General features: G+C 39.4%; 1 protein-coding gene across 2 annotated transcripts in view; it reads right to left on the reverse strand.

Moving 5' to 3' along the window:
- The window catches only part of NIPAL2 (NIPA like domain containing 2), a 74,663-nt gene that overhangs the window by 47,673 nt on the left and 4,109 nt on the right, over window positions 1-22,881 (reverse strand). The window contains exons 1-3 of one of the 2 annotated variants that reach the window (XM_032316222.1): window positions 6,991-8,711; window positions 6,610-6,678; window positions 5,399-5,570 (exon numbers count right to left, since the gene is read on the reverse strand). In XM_032316222.1, the coding sequence (XP_032172113.1) occupies window positions 5,399-5,570; window positions 6,610-6,678; window positions 6,991-7,077 (328 nt within the window). In that variant the 5' untranslated portion in view covers window positions 7,078-8,711. Of the gene's footprint in view, window positions 1-5,398; window positions 5,571-6,609; window positions 6,679-6,990; window positions 8,712-22,881 lie in introns of those variants that run through there. The other variant, XM_032316221.1, reaches the window with a different exon arrangement.

Genomic DNA, 22,881 nt, shown 5'->3' on the forward strand with positions numbered 1-22,881 from the left:
CCACGTGGGGTGTTAAGGGAATCGAGAATAAGCCTGTTTAATTTAGTCTAGAAGCCAAGAAAGGCCTTCTGAGGAGGGAAGGATTAGCAGCAGTTTAAAATTTTATTACAAACTGCACAGAATATCCAACTTCTTTCTTTTCACTCGATTTCTGGTATAATAGTTTCTCCAAACACACATTCCCAAATTGCAGTTAGGCCTGAAAGAAACCGGTCCTTCAGCCTCTCTGAAGTCAATTAGCAAGTTCACAAAAGTGCTATGAAGCCAGAGTGAAAAGACACGAAGTCACACACACACCTCAGGCTGCCATGCTTTTCCTCTGACAAATATCTGTGTGTGTTTAATGTATTTTGTCTTGGTTGGTTATTCAGAAATTCTGGTATTTTCCAACATGTTTTGATAGGTAGGATGTGGAGAGGTCAAAGGGTAATTGCAGTTCAATGGCTGGACCCATGAGCTGCAAGGATCCTACTTTTCCACTCCCTGAAAACTAACTATTACATGGGTAAGAACAATAAAGAGCTTTTCTTAAACTGGCTCCTCCATTTTAGAGAATTTAATCATCAGCCATCTTTTGGGGCTGGGGAACAGATGCCCTTAGAAAGAATAACATGCTTTGTTTCTGAGTGATCATAATTACTGTAAGTCATAGTGACAATCACTAGAGCTGTCATTATGTCAAACACTGTAGTCTGTGTCCAACACTGTTCCTAGGTGTTTGTGTTTATTCTCTTCCTGCCATCCTCATCTCCCCAGCACAACTTCTGAGGTAAGAACTCTTTTCTCTCCCCATTTTGCAGATTAGGGATCTGAGGCTTCAACCTGTTGATACTACTTTTGTGAGGTCACAGAGCTTTCCTGCGGCAGAACTGAGATGTGAATCCTAGAGCTGGGCTGTGTGGCCCCAGAGCGTGTGTTCCTGACCACTTACCTGCCCTGTTTTATTGGGACAAATATCCAGCCTAGGCTGTAGACGAAATTGAAAACATCCATTAAGGGGCACCTGGGGGCCCCAGTTGGGTAAGCAAGTGTCCCAGTACGGATTTCGGCTCAGATCATGATCTCGGGGTTGTGAGATCAAGCCCTGTGTTGGGCTTCCTGCTCAGTGCACGCAGAGTCGGCTTGTCCCTCTCCCTCTCTCCTCCTCCTACTCACCTGCTCTATCTCCCTCTCTAAAATAAATAAATAAATAAAATCTTTTAAAAAAAAGAAAAAGGAAAAACATCCATTAAGCTTTCTTAATTAATGGAAACACAGACACAAGTCGACATCCAGAATTAACCACCTTGCCAGCATAACGAGCGTATTAGTCAGAATGAGCCTTTGGACTGATTTTTCAGTGAGAAAAACAGATTCCAAGTGCAAGGCGACACAAGGATACCAGGGCTCTGATTTTCTCCAAAAGCCAGACCCAGGCCTGGGCATTCAAATCTGCCAGGCTTATGGCCTGTTACCCAATCCTGGAGACTCCGGCAGGCTGGATAACTCGCCCAAGCCAGGCAGTGGAGATTGGGTAATTACTCACGTGAGCATTGCCTTAAGAATTCCTTACAGGGTTTTCTGCAGAACTGCTGTCCTTTGCGGTGCTTCATGTAAAAATGTTGTGTGGTCAGCAGGTTCTGGAAACCCGGCCTACTGCATCTGTCTCTGGGAGACTCACAGTGTGCGTGGGTCTGTCCTGGGCTGTGCCCCACTGAGCCCTGCCCTCACGAAACCGGGCTAACATTGAAAATCCAATACGGCAGAGATCTTTCTGATCGTGGAGCTCTTTGTTTCTCAGAACACCTTTGGAGCCACCGGTAAAATAGCGTTTGAGCACTGGCTGCTTCAAGGTGAGCGTGGCAGCGGGGTCAGCAGGACACATGCACACAGAAAGGGAAAGAAAGGACAGACAGGAAGATGGCTGGAGACCGCCATGTGGGAAGAGCCCAAACTGAAAGAGCCATAATGCTTATCATAGTGTTTCTTCTACACGAGTCCTGAGAACAATCTGTTCAACTGAAGTTACAAAGGGAAAAAGAATTTTGATGATTTAAGACAAGACAGAGGGTCTGACATATTAGCAGGCCTGGCATATTGTGTGCAGTGAGAGCAGAGCACAGGATGACCTCCATAGGATCTCTCCTTACTTCTGGAAGGGTGAAAGGAACACAGGGTTGGTGCGAACCAGATCACTTAAGCAGAGGAAGGAAGACGAAAGAAAACACTTACTCTACTTTGGAGGTCCAGCTTTTTAAAATTTTCTTTCTTTCTTTTTTTTTTTTTTTAAATAAAAACAACAAAAAATAGAAGAAAGGCCAGAAAAGAATATGCGAGCTCCCATTCCATCCAAAATACAGTATCTTTTTTGGTCTGTTTTCTTAAAACTCAGAAGGAAGTCTGATTTCTTTCATGAATCTCCCAAGAAATAATAAGAGGAAAAATTCCAGCACAGAAAAACATGGACACTCTTCTGTCTCATCTGTACACAGAGCCATATGATATGGCTATTTTAAAAATTCTTTCCTTTTTTGCTTCAGGTTCTTCAGAGTTTCTAGAATCTTTATAAAGAATCTCAGTGTGGTAGCGGTTTGTTCTGGGGAATATTGCCAATCACCAATGGCCCATAACCCACCCAAAACACTTCACAGTAACCTAAATTCGGCTCCGGAATGCTGTGGGAATATTATAAGCATATATTGCTGTTTGCAAAGATTGTAAAGTAGGAAATGGTTTGTATTTGAGGCTATAAGTTTTTTGTCTTTGTTTTTGTTTTTTTTTTTTTTTACTTCTTTGAATCATTTTATGGGCAGAGAGGGAGGTTGCTGAAAAGGTTCTAACACTGAAATATTAACTGGGGCCAAGAGCACAGAACGAAAAATGCTCTGTAACAATGAGAAAGTCCCATCTGTCAAACCAGTGGGCTCAGAGTTTGAAAGTAGTCCCATCTGTCAAACCAGTGGGCTCAGAGTTTGAAAGTAGGTAGACTGGCCCCATGAGGACTTGGGGAGGACAGGACACTGTCTAAGGTGAGTGAGAAAACTTAAGCTTCTTACTATTAATGGGAGCTTTGAGCAAGTCCGGCCAAGATGAGCAGCTTCACAGGCAGCTTCCCTGAAGGTCTGTGAGGGGTATCCAGGGACCCTTAATCTCTGGTAACTTCCAAATTCTCACTTTAGGTCCCAACAGGGCCTGGCTGTATTTTATTTCTGTGAAATCCCTGATCATTGCAATAAATCCAGCCACACTCCCCTTTCTTTGGACTAGTTGGAGTAGCTCTCTTTTTCTTGTTCCCAGAAAAAAGGATTACCAGTACCTGGGAGACTCAAGATAAATGGAAAATTTCATTATCATATGGTACACTCAACCCTCCCCAGGTGTCTGTTTATATTCCTGGACACTTTTTTGCCTATTTCATGGAAGCTAAGCATGAAGCAAAACAAGAAATAAAAATGAAAACCAGCTCTAAACATATAGTCATTATGAAGAATAATACAACATTTTTAGAATAATTGGGGCCTGTAGAGGTCCCAAGGTTACAATATAACTAGAACTTTTATCTATTATTTCTCAGATTTTGAGAAGAAAGAAGAAATCCACAATGTCTATGTACATGATATGTATAGCAAAGAGAAGATATGCTAAAATTGCTCACTTTATTAGAATGTTAAAGACAGCAATGATTACATAAATGGTGTGCCTATTCAGAGTAATAACGGGATGGCAATTTTAAGTGAGCAATTCCTAGAAAGCTGAAAAAGTGTTCTTTGCTAGATATCCTACTACAGTATACCATGAAAATATTTTAAATACAATATTTTGAGTGATTAAGAGGGGGAAACTACTATCAAAATAAATTACATTCTTTTCAAATATATATTATTTTGGTTTAAACTATGCTTTCTTTAAGAATATCATTTTTTTTAAGGAGAAATATTAAATTGGAGCGTGTGAGTGCATCTTACACTTGATCTAGTTGTTAGCAGACAATAACCATCAACTCCTTTCTACCCCAGTGGAGGCTTCAAATTCACATTTAAAAACATGCTGTTGCCATAGCAGCAAATAAAGAGTAAATCTAAAAAGATTTTATTGATTTTAACAAGGCTTAGAAAATTTATTCATCTTTTTAGCAGTGATTTTTGCTCTTTTATTTTTTAGTCTTTAGCAACATCTCATATTCTCTTTTCTAGGTATATTTAGTAAGTCATAAATTTTGAAAGTAGGTTAATTCTGGCAGTCCTATAAAATTACACATTCTTATAGTAACGTAGAATAACCAATATTTAATTGTTTTTTTTTAAAGATATATTTATTTATTTTAGAGGGAGAGTCTGCAAGGATGTGAGCACGTGAGCAGGGGGAGGGGCAGAGAGAGTTTCTTAATAGACTCTAGGCCTAGGGCGGAGCCCACAGGGCTCCATCCCACAATCCTGAGATCATGAGCTGAACCTAAATCCAGAAGCAGATGCTAAACCAACTGAGCCACCCAGGAGCCCCAATATTTAATTCTTTTTTTTTAAAAAAGGATTATTTAAAGGATTATTTATTTATCTATTTATTTGAGAGAGAGAAATGATGCACAAGCAGAGAGGAGGGGCAGAGGGAGAGGCAGAAGCAGACCCCCATGCCCCACCATTAGTAGGGAATCTGATGCGGCCCCAATCCCAGGATGCTGGGATTATGACCTGGGCTAAAGGCAGAGGCTTAACCGATTGAGCCATCCAGGTGTCCCCCAACACATGACAATATTTAATTCTTAATGTAAAAGAGATACTTAACTATGGAGTCAAGATCAGGCATCAAACACTCTACGTACAAGTAATGTCAGTTTCACATATGAATAAAGCATGATGTATCACAAACGCTTTTAGATAATTCATCGATAATTTAAAAAGCATGATATAACATTTACTGTTCCTGTTAATTTATTAAGATGCAGACACTGGAAGTCAGGCTTTTTTTAAAAAAAAAAAGTTAATATTTATTTATTTATTTGACAGAGATCACAAGCAGGCATCGAGGCAGGCAGAGAAGAGAGCTGAGGAGAGGCAGGCTCCCTGCCGAGAAGAGAGCCTGATGTGGGGCTCCATCCCAGGACCCTGGGATCATGACCTGAGCTGAAGGCAGAGGCTTTAACCCACTGGGCCACCCAGGCGCCCCTGGAAATCAGGCTTTTAAACATAAAATCTACAGTTACAAAGTGCAGGTTCCTTCATGGGTAAGGGGGCAGCCTGACTACGGATCAGTGAAGTCAGGGTAATTGTTCTAAGTTAAAGTGCTAAGAAAACAGGAAGTCGACTCTCTTCTCTTACTCATGTGTTGTTCATGTTATATGTGTGTGGATTTTTTTTTTTTTTTGCCAATTATTCCGATCTCTAAACATTTGTTTTTGTTAAAACACAGAGAAATGGCTCACCTGTGACAGACATACAGCCTAATGGGGCGATGAGAGTAATGGGAGCAAATCCGTAGGCGGCGAAGTTGCCCATCTCGCCCACAGCCATGAGGGCAGCCCCAACCCACCACAACGCGCTCTTGAAGTAGGGCCTTGGGTGTTCCTGGTGCGCCAACTGGACATGAGAATATTTCTGGAAGTAAATCAGAAAGTAAGTAAGAACATATTCTATCCAATTAAAACTTGCCTTGAACATTTTTGGTCCTATGCATTTGCATCATGGTTTTTAAAATTTACTTACTGATTATTAAAGAACAATTATTATGGTTTTCTGCTTGTTCCAAACATATTAACTGCAGAAGTCACTGCCATTGATGGGGGATTTTGTGTGGAAAGGGCCTTCCTTATATAGGAATGTTGCTTAATTCTCATCACTGTAAAATTAGCATTACTAATTGCTTTCCAAAGATGAGCAGTGTGCTAAAGAATTAAGTGCCCTTTTAGTCCACCACACCACAACACTTCCTTTAGAAGGTCAAAAAAAGTCCAGATGCCAAAATAAACATTGATGAAATGAAAATAATAAGTTACTCAAGAAAACCCCTTGGAAAAGGGATTTCAATGGATGAGTCAAACAGCTACCATAGTAACATAGCAGGGCAGATGCTTTGCTAGTAGGGGGTCGGGTGGTGGACTCTTGTTTACACATGGTTTGAGTATTTCCTTGTATTTGAAACATCTACATTCCTGGAAAATTGGCCATTAAATAAAGCTCTATTTCATTATTGATTTGATGATGGCTGAACGTACTTTCTATTAATACATATGTACCACTCTACATTACATTTAAAAACTAAAAAAATAATAAGAGTACTAGAAGAAAGCACAGAACATTAAAAATAAATCTTGGTTTGTGCCAAGACTGTGAACTTCTTAGGTACAAATTTGTGGTATAGATTCACAAGCCACTGAAGCACGTTGCCTTGGCCATGTGATATTATTAACAGGTCCACAGAAACATTTGATTTTTTTTTTTAATTTTTAAATTTTAATCAGAAAAAGAAAGTGAATGCAATTATCCTAGACTCTATTTGTCTTTACATCAATGAGGTCATAAGATATACTTGTTTATTTTTGTGGAGGAAGGATCCCAGGAAGTACCCGAGGCCTCCTGAAGTCATAATGTGTTCCTGGATCAAACTACAGAGTTAGAAAAATAAACTACTTCTTACCTGAATATTTAGGGAAATACTCACTACCAAATTTCCTAAAATGGCTAGCAAAACTCCCAACAGGTGAATCTGTAAAAGAAAATGTTTTCTTGTTAAAATAACACTTGTAAGCTACTTTCCTAAACAACATCCCCCCCTCAAAACCAAAACCCAAAACAAAACAAAAACTAACAAAATTTAAGTTGATACATTTATTTATTTGTTCATTAGCAAATATTTACTTAGCACCCATTTGCTAGGGCCACTTGGATTATGAATAGTGGTTTTACTAGGATTTGTCTTTTTCGCTTTAGTCAAATATTATTTTTTAGAACTAGCACAATCCTGTACTGAGTTCTCTAGATTTTTGCCTATTTGGGCTCAAATAAAGAAAACAGTTACCAGGTTCTGACTTTTTCTCACTAGGGTGCTTCTTATTTGCCCTTTCAGTCGACTTTCCTCAGCAACGCCTCTGATCATGGTGTTCATTGATTGCCTCAAGTGTGGACTTCACAATTGTTGCCCATCTGGTCTCCCTCATTCCTTTCTCTGCCTATATTCTGGAGGAGGGTGAAATGAAGGAAAGATCGCTGGCCTTGGAAGAAAGGATGTGTTTGAGAATCAGATCTGCTATTTTCTAATGGGTGACTCTGAGCAAGTTATTTCAGTTCCCTGGCTTCAGGAAACAAGAAGATGTTGAATAAGATGTTTTCAAAATCCCTTTACTTCTAAAGTTCTGTGATCTCCATGGAGAGAGACTACATCTTCCCACCACTCCTTTGATCAAGAACTCAGTGTTTCTCCGCAGTCAGCTGCATTGAATATAAAACTCCACACCAGCTCCCCATAATCTGTCCTCTTTCTGCCCTGACAACTGGCCGCAGCCTATTTAATGTACCCTCTACCTCCGGTACCCAGCACACAACATTCTCCAGTCTGTCACACTTTGGCTCCTATCTCCCCTCTCGCCTAGAGAGAACAGGCCCTTCCTCGGTCCATCCAGCCTACTTCACCTTCCTGGCCTGCTGAGGTCCACCTCCTTGAGACCTGTTCATACCACTGCAGTCCGTCCTTACTTTCTGAGACTCTACATGGTAAATGCTTGTATTTCTTCTTTTATACTGTCTTGTGCATCGTTACTTTCTAGGGACGGATGGATGGCAAGTTGGGGGAAGAGGACCAAGTCTTAGGCTTCTATTGGATCATCTACATCATCTACTTTACAAAATTAGGAGCTCTTGAAAAATACTTGCTGGAAAAAGTATATAATGGTTTAAAAGTAGAACAAAAAGAGTTTAAAAATAAGTTCTTACACATTGTCTAAGATGTTTACTATAGAGAATGCATGTATTATCTGATGACTTCAGAAGATGTGTTTGCTGCTCCTATCTAGGTACAAATGTGTCACATCTTACAGCAGTATAAATTAGCAATGGTATCAGGGATCTTCCCTGTCTCTCTCTCTCTCTCTTTTTAAAAAATACAAAACTCCTAGCTAGCTTCAAATTCCAAGGAGTTATTTGAATTTCAAATGAATATTATAACCACAAGGAACCCTTTTCAGAATGCAAAATGTCTTTGAAGTTTTAGAACTCTATTATATGTGCTGAAGTGAAATTCAGTGTTTTTAAAAAATGAAGCAGAAAAGTTGAAAACCCATTTAATAGTTGATATATAATATGCATAGCCTTTAATCAGTTAAGAATTTTCTTTTCCTAATAAAGGCACTTGGCAATAATTTTGATCACTATTCCTCATGGGGAAAAACTGTATCATAATCAATTGTGCTATTTCCATGCTTTCAATTTATAATCGAATGCATTTGGCAGTAATCAGGAAAATAAAGATTCAGAAGAAGTTTGGGATTGAATGGATGATGATGAAATCTTCCATAATTATAACAGTAAATCGTAGAATAGAAATAACTTACTTCAGTTCTTTAAATCATTCACTGAGTAGTTTAAACACCACCAGGCTGTTTAAAAATTGGCAATGATTGCTCAGATATGACACCAAAAGCACAGGCAACAAAAGAAAGAACACATAAGCTGGGCTTCACCAAGATTAAAATTGTTTGTTCAACAAAGGACACTATATGGGGTGCCTGGTTGGCTCAGTGGGTTAAAGCCTCTGCCTTTGGCTCAGGTCATGATCCCGGGGTCCTGGGATTGAGCCCCCGCATTGGGCTCCCTGCTCAGCAGGAAGCCTGCTTCCTCCTCTCTCTGCCTACCTCCCTGCCTACTTGTGATCTCTGTCTGTCAAATAAATAAACAAAATCTAAAAGGACACTATTAATAGAGTGAAGAGACAATCTACACAATAGGAATCAATATTTGCAAGTCATGTATCTCATAAAGATTGATATCCATCATAACGAACTCCTGTAATTCAACAATAAATTAAAAGCCCAATTAAAAATGGGCAAGTATAGACATTTCTCCAAAGAAGGTACACAAATGGCCAAAAGGCACATGAAAAGACGTTCACCAGCTCTAATCACTAGGAAAATGCCAACTGAAATCACAATGAGCTACCACTTCACACCCATTTGAATGTCTACAATTTAAGAAAACCACCAACAACAGAAAGTAACAAGTATTGGATAGATGTGGAGAAATTGGAACCCAGGTGCACTGCTGAAGAGGAGGTTAAATGGTACAGCTGCTGATCATAAACTATATATAGTATTTAATTCAAATCAAAGACCCAAGTTAAGAGCTAAAACTATGAAATTCTCAGGAAGAAACATAGGAATAAATCTACATCATCTTGGATTTGGCCATGGATTCTTTTTTTTTTTAATTTTAAATTTAGGGGCGCCTGGGTGGCTCAGTGATTTAAGCCTCTGCCTTCGGCTCAGGTCATGATCTCAGGGGCCTGGGATCGGGCCCTGCATTGGGCTCTCTGCTCAGCAGGGAGTCTGCTTCCCCCCTCTCTCTGCCTGCCTCTCTGCCTATTTGTGATCTCTCTCTCTGTGTCAAATAAATTTAAAATAAAGATTTTATTTATTTGTCGGAGAGAGAAAGACAGAAAGTGCAAGTGTATCTGTGAGCAGGGGGAGCAGCAGACAGAAGGAGAAGCAGGCTTTCCGCTGAGCAGGGGGAGCAGCAGACAGAAGGAGAAGCAGGCTTTCCGATGAGCAGGGACCCCGATGTGGGACTTGATCCCAGGATCCTGGGATCATGATCTGCGCCAAAGGCAGGCGCTTAACCGACTGAGCCACCCAGCCATCCCCAAAGAATTATTTTTAATACACAAAGTATTTACACTTTTTTTTTTTTTTGGCCCAAAGAAATAAAATACCACCAATATAGCTCACTTTCTTATAGTCTCTTCTCCCTTCCAGAGATAATGTTCTTCTCAAGTTGACAGAGATCAATTTTTTTCCTTCCTAGATTTGCTTTTACCCTTGTTTACTGATTTTTTTTTCATCTTCATTTAGACACTTAACCCATTAGCTTTTCCTGTTTCTTCCTATCTAATAATATATGCAAGCGCAGCTCTACGGTTTTCCATAAGTACACTCTCTTGTTTTAGCTTCATGCTTAACTTTTGGCATGCAATTTTCTTTGATTTTATTCAAAGGGCTGTTTTTTTAATATTTCAAAATGAATGGGGATGTTGGTTATTACTTTGTTACCAATTTTCAATTTTATTGAATTGTGGGCAGAAAACAAGCTGTGTATAAAGTAACACTTGCTTTTTGACCTACTATATGGTATAAGCTGAAATTTATTTTGTCCTAATAGTGAATGGTCAAGTTTTATAAGTATTCCATGTATGCTTGTATGTTGGGCTAATACATTCGATATATATTTTGTTATCTACCTATCCATCCATCCATCCATCTACCTATCTCCATCAATTCATTGCTCAGATCTTTTCTACCCTTTTTTTTTTTAATATTTTATTTATTTGACAGAGAGAAAGAGAGAGAGATCACAAGTAGGCAGTGAGGCAGGCAGAGAGAGAGGAGGAAGCAGGCTCCCCGCTGAGCAGAGAGCTCGATGCGGGGCTCGGTCCCAGGACCCTGAGACCACGACCTGAGCCGAAGGCAGAGGCTTAACCCACTGAGCCATCCAGACGCCCCAGATCTTTTCTACTCTTAATACTAATGTAGGTATACTAAAAATCTAACTATGAACATGGATTTATCCATTTTCCTTTTAAATATATTGAATTTTGCTTTAAAAAATATAAAGTGTTAAAAAAATGTAAAGTGTTATATATTGGTATATAAAAGATCAGTATTGTTTTATCTTCTCAGTTAATTGTTCCTTTTATCACTATATATTGACTCTTTTTTTTTTTAAAGATTTTATTTATTTATTTGACAGAGAGATCACAAGTCGGCGGAGAGTCAGGCAGAGAGAGAGAGAGAGAAGCAGGCTCGCTGAGCAAAGAGCCCGATGCGGGGCTCGATCCCAGGACACTGAGATCATGACCTGAGCTGAAGGCAGCGGCTTAATCCACTGAGCCACCCAGGCGCCCCTATATATTGACTCTTTTAATCTCAATAACGTTTTCACTTTAAAGTTTCTTTTATCTGCTATTGTCATAATATAGCTGTTTTCTTTGGATATTAGCCACTTTCCACATCACGTACTTTCTTTCTTTTTTTTTTTTTTTAAAGATTTTATTTATTTATTTGACAGAGATCACAAGTAGGCAGAGAAGCAGGCAGAGAGAGAGGAGGAAGCAGGATCCCTGCTGAGCAGAGAGCCCGATGTGGGGCTCAATCCCAGGACTCTGGGATCATGACCTGAGCCGAAGGCAGAGGCTTTAACCCACTGAGTCACCCCGGCACCCCTCCACATCACTTACTTTCAATAGTTCTGTGTCATTATATTTAGTCAGGCCTCTTACACATTGAAAATAACTGAACTAAAAAAACAAAACCTGAGACTTTCTGTTAAATGGGAAGTTTGGTCCATTTTATTTATTGTGCTTATAAATACACTTTCGTTTGTTTTCACCATCTTTGTATTTGTAGCTATTTTGTTTTTTCTTTGCTTTCTATTTTCTCCTTTCCTCAATCTTGTTGGATCTTGGTTGATCGTTCTTTATTTTTTTCCTTCCCCTGTTCTTTTGGCTAGGAAGTTATACATTTTATTTATTTTCTTTTAGTAATTACTGTAAGTTTTAAAAACTTTTTATTTTAAATAATTACTCACAGTAGGCTGCAAAGAAATGTAAAGGTAGGTCCTGTGTACTCCTCCCCAGCCTTCCCTCAAATTTAACATCTTCCATAACTATAATGAAATGTCAAAATCAAGAAATCGGCATTGGTAAAGATCTTGTTCAAATGTTACCGTTTATGCTAGCACTTGTATGTGGATGTATGTGAGAACAAGATACTCATCTGTACTATCACCATTACGATTCCTTTGTGTTACGCTTTTATTGATATACCCATCTTCTTCCCCTTCCCATCTCTAACCTATAGCAACCACTAATCTGTTCTCCATTTCTAGAATTATATTAATTTACATGTGCTACTTAAATGGAACCATGCAGTTTATATACTTTTAAAATTGGCATTAGCTTTGAGGTTCATCCAAGTTGTTGGATCAACAGTCCATTCCTTTTAAATGCTGAGTAGCATTCCACGGTATGGGTGTACCACAATTTATTTAACCATTCGCCCACTGAATGACATTCTGAGTAGTTTCCTGTTTTGGGCTGTATAAATAAAGCTGCTATGAACACCGTGTACAAGTTCTGTATGAAAATAAGTTCATTTCTCTAGGATAAATGCCAAAAGTGTAAGTGGTAGACCATGGGGTAAGTCTATTTTAAGTTTTGAAAAGAACTGCCAAACTATTTTCCAGAGTAACTGTCCCATTTTACAACCCCCAAAGCAATATATGAGTAATGCAGTTTCTCTATTAAATTTATCTTGCATTCTTGATATAAATTCTAATGTTAATCAATATTTCTAACCTCCTGAACATTTTGCTTTAACTACAAAAAAAATTTTTCTTTAACTACATTCTCTCCTCTCCTATCCTACAGGGTGTTGATGGTATGTTAGTTCCACCTTGCTTTTAGATCCTCAAATTAATCATTGCTATGATTGTGTCATACAATCAATACTTGCTTTATTCATCCATGTTTATTGCTTTGCTCATCATTGCTCTTTTGAAAAATAGCTTTATTGAGATACAATTCACATACCATCATGATCACCCTTTAAAACTTAAATAGTAAACTTAATAGTTTTTAGAATGTTCAGAGTCATGCAACTGTCGCCACTGATTTCAGAATATTTTCATCACCCCAAAACCAAACTCTACACCCATTAACAGTCACTTCCCATTCCCTCCTCTCCTCAGTCCCTAGCAACCACCCATCTACTTTCCATCTGTATGGATCTGCCTATTGTAGACAATTTATATAAGCTGACTCATAACAATATGTTAAGTTATTCATAACAATATGTGGCCTTTTGTGTCCTGTTTTCTACACTTAGCATGTTGTTTTCAAGGCTTACTATGTTGTAACATGTAACAGCATGTATCAAGTATGTAGAATGTATCATCCCTTTGTATGGCTACGGAACATTCTATGATAAGGTATACCACATTTTATTTATGTATTTATCCGCTGGTGGACATTTGGGTTGTTCCTACTTTTTGGATATTATATTCTGACATCTTAATTTTTTTCTGGGTTCAGTGTCCTTCCTGAAGAAATCTTTAGTAGCTCTTTCAATGAAATCCTTGAATTCTAGTTCTCAGTTATTCTCCAAATACCTTTATGTCACCTTTCCCTTTGAACGTGCAGGTTGACAGTTGCTGCATTCAGTGCTCTGACAATATTATTCCATCGTCTCCTGGTGCTGGTTTGTTTTTAGAAGAAGGTTGTCGACCTAATTGTTGTTCCTTTGCAAATGGTCTGTCGTTTTTCTTAGGATGCTCTTAAGATTTTCTTTGTCCTTGGTTTTCAGCAGTTTCACTACAGTTTTTTGGTGTGTGAACTACATTTTGCTTAGGACTCACGCTTCAAGTTGAGGATTCATGTCTTTGACCAATTTGGCTAAGTTCTCAACTATTATCTCTTTGAATGTCCTCTCCCTTTTGTTCTATTCTCTCCACATAGAACTCCTGTTATTAGTAATGTTAGACCCTTAAATACTTCCTCCTTGTTTCCTATTAATATCATATTTCCAACTCTTTATCTCTTTATACTGAATTCCAGACAATTTCCTCTGACTTCCCTCTGACAAAAGACCAGTTCTAAATGAGCTTTTCTGACTTTCCTCCTCTGAATTGAGTCTTCATCTACTTCTATGTCTACATATACTCTACAATATTGTGATGATTTTGTACAAGTTCATTTTCCCTCCAGACTACAAGCTCCTTGAGGGCAGAGCTGTGACTTACTTGTCAACTCATTTTTGTAACCCTAATCACTAGTATAGGACCTGACAGAATGAAGTTACTTATTAAATGTTATTTGAACTGATTATAAACTGTCTAGAAATAGTACATTTTGGTCTTTGGTCCTAGGAGGATCTCAAAGGAAATACTTTGTAATCAGCTGGAGTTTAAATATTCCAAGCTCTCAGCTTTTGTGAGAACACAAGCTTGTCCCAGAAATCAGATTTTGACAATGAAGAGTTTCCACTAGTATGCAATAAAAAGGTGCTTGTTAACGTTTAAAATCTAGTTAATTCGTATCATACAAACAACAAGTAATATATAGTATGGAAGCAGGTGTCAGAAAGAGTTTCCTGATAAACTCAGCATATCTTATTCTCATTTTTCTGAAACTTTCCCTAATTATTCAAGGTTAATTGCATACTCATTAAATTCATTTCACACATGATTGTAAATAGTAGTAATACAGTAAATCCTCATTAATACCCCTAATTGAAGGGGAGGGATACTTCAAATTTGCAATGTTTTTAAAAGAAGATGGTTTAATTACCTTCAAGAACGTACAGTAACTTGAAGTAACCAGTATTAAACACTGTTTCCAATTAGAGGCTCAGGTAAATGTACTTTAATGACTACAAAAATCCTCATCTGTAGTCAGGAGTATCATTTGCATACAGTGATAAGACCTTTATAAACCACTATTTAAATTAAAGATGTCTCATTTACATCATTACTTTACTCAGTGTTCTCTGTTCTCTAGCATTTTAGAATTAATGGGAGTTGAGATCTCCTCTCCTTCCCCCACTCCCTTTCTCCCCTTGCTGATTTGGAGACTGCTCAGGAAAGAACAGAAGGCCACAGAAGGAGAGGGACTTGTGCAAATTCTCATAGCTAGAAGCAGGCAAATTTTGGCCCCAAGGCACCCCGTTCATGTCTGAATCACTATGTCTTCGCCGACTGCAATCAGTAACCTTCTGGCTAGTCATTGTCAATTTACTACAATTTTAAAATCGCAAAATCTGTTTCTTTTTCTCAGCGCAAGTCAAATAAAGCAAAGATAATGATCAAAAGGGAAAGTTTCTCCACTGCTCAATAATGCAGTTAGAAGTACAGGCCGGACACACAGAAAGATGCCCTGAATTTGTTCAGTGCTCTCTCTTGTCACCACTGTAGCTTAATTCCTGACGTTTCCAGGATGTCTTGGCAAACAGATGGTGGGAGCCAGAGCAAACAATTTATCTGGAATGAGATTCAAAATATCAGCGCTGATAAGTATCAAGGATGTTTTTGTTTTATTTGGAATAACAATCTTCTATCCTACTTTTTGTGCCAAGAGTGTTCTTTAGATATTTTGCATAAAGTTATTGACCTATAATCCATGGGTGGGGTGGTTTGGCCAGATGGAGGTGGGGTATAACACGGGTGTGTGGAATTGCGAGTAGTCTGTCCTGTTTCTGACTTTGAACTCAAGCATATTCCTGGCTCTGCCTTCAGAACATAAATTCTACCCCAATAAGAGCTAGTGTGTGGTTCAAAAGAACCATAGATTCAGAGCTAGTCTGGAATGCTGTAATCGTCATATTCACCTTGCAACTGGAATAATGCTATGTCTCCTGTTCCAGGCAGTAAAATAGGCCTGAGCACGCAAGTGACAGATTTAGTTTTAGTTCTGGAAATACCACAGGTTGAGTGATTTAGGTCAACTAGTCCCTGCGGGAATGACCCTAAGAACCTCAATCTGCAAGGAGATGACATGTCTGAGAAATGGGTGTTCAGTTCACCCCATGTCACAGGAAACTCTTAGGAATGAGCTGGGATTGTTTTGCTTTTGCACCTTGTACACTGGTAGACAATTCCCTCACCTCCAGACCAGGCAGGAAGGGACAGGAGGACATCCAAATTCTTGGTAATACTTTAAAATACCTAAATATTAGGCGTGAAGACTCATAGTGTATACAACTTACTTTGAAATGGTATATTACAGTACAAGGTGAAAAAAAATATACAGAGCGAGAAAGAACAAACAAATGTTTCCCAGTGTTAACAACTGTGAATCTGCAGCTGAAGGACACGTGGTATTTACTGCTCTACCCTTCCTCCCTTTCTAGGAGTTGGAAAATTTTCAAACTAAGAAGTTAAAAAAAAAAAAAAAACTGCTTTACAGACTCAATGACGTTAAAGGGAATATGGATTCATTTAAAAAGAGTTAAAAGAGGAGATGATAATAAGAAAAGCAAGAAATATAAAGCAAGCCGGCCAAACCAAGGAACGATCTTAAACGGGGGGAAAATAAAACAAGTGCATGATTGAAAACCACATGCAGATACTGCTTGGGAGAAACACACAATGTGGAGGAAAAGGACACGAAATGCAAGGGGTCGGAGAGAAAATGGTAAGTACGGCAGAGACAACTCGAGGATGCTCACAAAGGAGGTATTCATTCGGTCATGCATCCAGTTGGGGTTTATTTGGCAAACGGCCCAATATTGGGTTCTATGTCAGGACCTGAGGATGCAAAGGATCCTCAAGGAGCTCAGAAGAAGAAAAAGCACCTGATAACAGACTACCACCTGTTAAATCTGTCACAGAGGTAGATGCTTTACAGAACCCATGGGAATTGAAGGGGCAGAGAGTGCGAATCTGCCTAGCTTGGAGCGTATATTAGTCACAGGCGTGGTTGTGATGACAAATTACCACAAACTCGGTGGCTTAAAGTAACAGAAATGTATACTTTCACAGTTTGGGAAGCGAGAAACCCAGAATCAATTTCGCTGGGCTGAAATCAAGATGGCAGAGCTACATTCCCTCTGAAGGCTCTAGAGGAGAATTTGTTTCTTGCCTTTTCCATTTTCTGGTGGCTGCTGGCCTATTGTTGGTTTACGGTTCTATCACTCTAATCTCTATCTCTATGGCCACATCACCGTCTGTTTGTTTTTGTTTTTGTTTTTGTTTGTATGAAATCTCCCTGTCTCTCTCTTATATTAAAGTGGCATTTATGGTCCATCCAGATAATCCAGGATAGTCTTCTGATCTCAAGATCTTTAACTTAATCCAATCTGCAGTCAATAGGGTGCCTGAAGGGCCTTCCAGTAGAAGATGCCAGGAGAGCTGGACGGGAGAGGCAGGCAGGAGCCGTTATCTGCCATGAATCTATGAGGGGCACAAAAGACTCCAAACTAGAGGACAGATCCAGATTTGACTTGGAAGAAGTTTCCTCCTGGCTGTAGTGTGAGGGATGGCCTGGCGTGGAGCAAGACCAGAGAACAGGGAAACCGTCTGGGAGACAATGTCAGGAGTTCAGAGAAGTAGGGGCAAAGGGAGAGTTAATCACAACAGGGCCATGGAGAATCAATATTCATATTCATCGTGGTTAAACATTGGAGACAACCTGAAACATGGAATGCTTTTTGGATTACTGAATGGGTTGGCTATTCTTACCACTAATTTCCTTTGCCTTTGCAGATAATTGAGTTGTCTGCAATACTAACCCAAACTGAGTTAAAACCATAATACCATATGTGAAAAAAGAAAGAAAGAAAGAAAGAAAATGTTCAGATACAGATTTTTAATTCGTTATCTCGGTTGTTGTATGCTATAAGGTTATTACCTTTCCATCCTGAGAAAATCTCATGGCACTGGATCCAAATCTGGTGATTTAAAGCCACAGAATAGATCGGGGTTACATAACACAGTCTATCATTGCTATTCTTACAAGTGGTTCCATGCCAGTTTGTAATCAACCTTAAAACCTAGGCAGAAAAAGCACAACATATTGCCTTCCCATACAATTAAGAACTATTACATCTTGTCTTTTGCTTGGGAACACACTGACTTACATAATTGTGCATTCATTATTTTTATAAACTCCATTAAGGATAAACCTTTTGCCTTTGAGAAATTTAAGTTTCAGTAGAAAAAAATTATGGGAAAAGTAATATATTTAACAACACATTCTTTGGGGACCTTTAACACTTTGTTAAAAGGAGAGCAACAATTGTCAAGAAAGGTGAAATACTGGTTCAGGAAGTCTTGAAACTTGGTTCTATTATAAAACAAATCAAGCCCCTAGAAGGTTGTGAGGGGAATTTTGAAACAAGGGCAGACATGCCAAACACAAAGAATGCTATTTTTCTATCCAGATAGATCAAAGGTCCCATAACTTTCAAATTTTGCAAGAGCATATTCATAATAATTAAAAAACTCTGTAATCCCTTGTTTTTGAAGAAGCAGGATTGTACTCTGCCTTCTGTGGGGCTAGCCCAGGCTGAAAGAGGCTTCCTACCCGAAAGCTGGGAACCTGAGAATTCTTGTAGTTTTAAGTCCTTCCTTCACACCTGCCTGGGTTTCTGGAATATCTGTCCTTCTGAAGAGGGATGCCTGCCTTGAGCTCTCCATCCCCCCTGGAGATTGAACTCTATGGTCTATGTCAGGCATCAGCCAATGGGTGAGTTTCTGCCTCAGTAGGAGGGAGAGATAATGACATTGCTGCTCTCTGACAGACTTCTGCCAAGACGCCTGCGGCCCTTGCCACCCATTAGACCAGATCTTTCTGACAGCAAAGCAGGAACCAAGTTCAAGTTTTCTACACCGTTTAGGTATTGTGACTTGCACTCTCCATCGCCTCCAAAGGGCCAGTCCTCGTAGCCCAGATAATCTCCCCTATCCACAAGCTCCTCCTTCCTGGCCAGTGATGGTGACGGTGATTTGGGTGTGCAAATGTTGTTCCAAAGATTAATAAAACACTACATGTAACTCATGATTTTATTCTCAACGTTATGGCTGCAGCAGCTGCTTATAACACGAGGTCTGTTTGTACCTTGCCCACAAAGAACCACTCGTTTCTCCACTGCCGTGACTCAGCCAGCCACATCCAAAGGTGCATTTTAGTTTCCTCTTCTGCTTTGGTGTTCTTATTTACCATTACACACCTGGGCTTTGTTAGTCTGGAAGCTTAATGGAAATAGTCTATCAGATAGTATAGCTTCATGCCAGTCCTCCAAATATTGTTTATCAAGTAATTATAAAGAATTCTCTCTCTCTCCCTGTCCCTCTCCCGCGCGCACGCGCGCACACACACACACACACACACACACAATGTATGTAAAATACATATAGCTACATTTTGAGGACACAGTCCGTGTTTTCTGATTTCTGTGATATCACTGTCTAACACTATCTGTTAAGAACAGCTCTCTGCTTGTAATTTTTATTGTCTGAAATGCTGACTGCATTTTAGACCTTCATTTGTTGATCTGCTGATCGAGTTTAACATGGGCTGTGACAACAGGGGACACAGTGCAGCTATGTCCCTAACATCCCTGGAACAATCAGAGATTTGCAAGCCCAGAGGCTGAAGAAGAAATAAAGACACCCCCCCCACAACCCCAGAATTCACAGGATTCACCTTAAACTTGAATAAACTATTGGAAATGCTAACACGGCTTCTAGGGTCCCATATAGCATTGCATTCATACACGATACTTTTTCCATCTAAATCCACTAAACTTTTAGGAGTTTCCAAGTTACTGAAGAGGTGATTGTTGATGATAAAAAAATTTCTGAGCAAGTATAGGCAAGATAGAGATAAAGCAAGGGATACTACCTCAGCCAGATGACTTCCTTTGACTTTTCCATCAGTAGGAAAGACAGGAACTCTTTGAGGATTGCTTGTTGGTTTTTATTTTTCAGGTTATTTATTTATTTATTTCATTTATTTATTTTGGGTGATGTCTTAGGGGGTAAATCTAGAATTTAGAAATAAGTCACCACTTACTTGACATGATGCTAATAAAAATATTTCAGAAGTTGATCCCATAATCTGAGCTTTTAAGGAGATCATCCTGTTTGGTCTCACCCACAAAGGTAGGCAGGCTAAATAGTGGGCAACTTCTCAGGGCTGCCCATGTGAGGCAGGAGACAAAAAGGGAAGGTCCTACATGAGCTGAGAAGGGTGTTAGTTTGAGAGTTGCCCAAGTCGACAATAATCCATAGGAGGACATTGTTGTTAGGGCCACACAGTATGCCCTTCTCTTAGTTACAGGACCCCTCTTTTGGCGAGCCCTTCCTAAAGGTGCCCGTGTTCTTTGGGGAGGCCAAACCCAGTAACTCTGGCCTTTGTGACTGGTATGGGAAAGGCCACGGACCTAACCTTGTCCAGTCAGGCTAATGCCCATTTCTTTTCATTGGTGGAGAAAGTCAAGCTTCCTCTCCTGGAAGTGAAAGGAAGAACGTGGGCTAGTGGGGTGAGTCTCTAAAAGTGGAAACATCAAACTCTAAGGAACAAAAGGTGAAGAGGACAGTGAGGTACTGGGCCTGCACCATGTCGTCAGAACCTCTGGGTCAGGCTTTGGTTGAACCTGGTTTTCTCCTGGACTTTCATGTTAAGTCGGTTAATTTCCTTCGTTGTGTAAGCCAGTTAGTGTCAGGTTTCCTGTGACCTGCACACTAATGCCTCTTAATTACAAAGCATTCTTGGTTAGGGAAACGAAGTTAAGCTGGAAGACAGACAGACTCCTATAGAAACTTAGTTTGGCCAGCGGTCCAAATTACTGCAAGAAGAAGCCAGTTGGAGAGGTATGAAGAAAGAGGGGTGGGGGACTTCGGAAACCAGGGCTGAGGCTGCAGGCGGGCAGACCTTGGGAGGACGTGTCAAGGCCAGGATCTCTGAAGGAGTGCGGCCAGGACAAACACAATCTTTGATGAGGTGTGGCACTCAGGACTAAGCATATGTTAGCTTGTATTTACATAAGGAGACAGTCCACACCTCTTGACAGGTGCCAAAGATGACAGGAGGCCATTGGAAGAATGACCAAGGGCAGGGCAAGTGACAAGAGAAGGCATATGTTAAGAACTGTGTGAGGGAAAGTGGAATGTTATCTGTCAGCAGCCAGGCCATCAGGGCTTTCTGGAGAACCAGGAAGGACTGGAAGATGAGCTCTGACTTTACGGAAAAATATAAGTCTATCTGGAACATAGTGGGAGATGAGTTATAAAGAGGTGTAACTGGAATAGAGTGATACTGGACCTTCAGGAAAAAAACCAAGTAAACAAACAGGCAAACCCAAGCTAAAATAAAATGCCATGGAAATCTCAACATTAATAGCATCTGAGCCCTCCCAAGCTGGGAGTGCTGGTCTTGCTGGTTAAGTTACAATCAGGGTCTGTAAGACGATCACACTACTGCTACCTAAGCTCTCTGTCATGGTTCCCAGTGCCACACACCCATCTCCCCAGCCCAGTAGTCTGGGAAGTGGCAGAAGACAGAGGAAGAATCCCTCCCTTAGTACTACAAAATAACCAGTGTTCCAATTAGGAAAGTACTGCAGTTAAGAAGTGCTCCGGAATGTGAATGTGTTTGCAGAGTGACGGGGAGGGAAACACCAAAGGGAGTGAGGAAGGTGCTAGATACAGAGAAATCACAGCTTTAGGTTAAAAAAAGAAAGGTTACATCAAACATCTGACATGATTCCTCTTATTTCCATTTGCAATGAGCTAAATCCAATATTTACTAATTATCAGAAATATTATTTTATGACATTTCCTATAAAATAGGTTGACTGTAATATTACTAGTAATAATGGCTAGTATTTATTGGAGCACTTTGTGTCTGGCACTTTGCTAACTTTCAGACATATGTCACATTATTCTATTCCTACATCAACTCTGCAAGGTATGTATGTATTATTATTATTACCGTTTCAATAGAGACAGCCAAGATTTGGAGAAATTAAGAAACTTTTCAACACCTCTGGTAAAAAGGCTGAGTTTTAAAACTGCACTCTACAAAAACAGAAAGGAGGGCTTTGGGGAAACACCATCCCTTCCATGGTAAAGCTCTCAAATGCCAACTTGAACAGTCATCATCATTTTTAAAAGAAATTGTTTAAGTAATTCTCAATTGCTTGGTTAAGCAGACTTCCCACAAGGTGAATATGGTATATACCATTATCTACCTGGGTAAAACATGCAAGTTGAACAGTTATTGCAATGCTAATAATATTTATAAAATGAAAAAAATTATAGAAAATAGATATAAACAACTGCAAAGAGAATTATACAGATCAATAAATCACTAAAATGGATTATTATAAGGCAAACACCCTTATAACACCATCCAAATCAAGACACTAAAAGAAATGAAGCCTCCACTCAAAGCCCTCCCTTCACCCCATCTCATCACACCAGCTCCGTTCCCACAAGAAACCACTGGCTCAACTTTATTGCAATCATTTTCTTGCCTTCTCTTATAGTTTCATCACCCAAGTGGGCATCCTTCAACACTATAGTTGAAGGCTTTTTTTTTTTTTAATCTATAGGTTTTTTAGGTCTCTTAATTTACAACCTCTCCATTCTCTCCCTTTTCTTTCTTGTAAAAATGATTTCTAAAGAAATGGAGCCATTTCAACCTGTAAAATGGCAAAGTTTCCCATGGCTTGAATTTTGTTGATTGCATCAATACAAATATTATAACTAGTTAGTATAAATCAAGCCATAAGGAGGAGATCAGGTAGAATGAAATGCAAACATCTTGTCTGCCAAATTCACAGCAGCAGTAAGACTCTTTGCCTCTAACAAAAACTGTGGGATGATGATGATGATGATGATGATGATTTATTTTGTTTTTAGAAAAGCTTTGATATAGTTGTTTTGAGGTAATCTGTTTCTTCCTTCCTCTTGCTGCCCCATACATACATCTTGTAGAAAATCTGGTAACAGGAAAATGCCATGTTGGATATATAAGGAAGGCCAAAAATAAATAAATAAATAAAAATCAATAAGCATAAATGAAACAAAAAAAGGATTTTTTCCTTGGGAAGGAAATGGAAAGGAGCAGCAATCTCTACCCAGCACTGTGGTTATCTGTAAATTTTGGCATCTTTCTTTCTTCAAGATACAGAGATGCAGCTACCAG

Source organism: Mustela erminea, chromosome 16 (assembly GCF_009829155.1).
Source record: "Mustela erminea isolate mMusErm1 chromosome 16, mMusErm1.Pri, whole genome shotgun sequence".
NCBI lineage: Eukaryota > Metazoa > Chordata > Mammalia > Carnivora > Mustelidae > Mustela > Mustela erminea.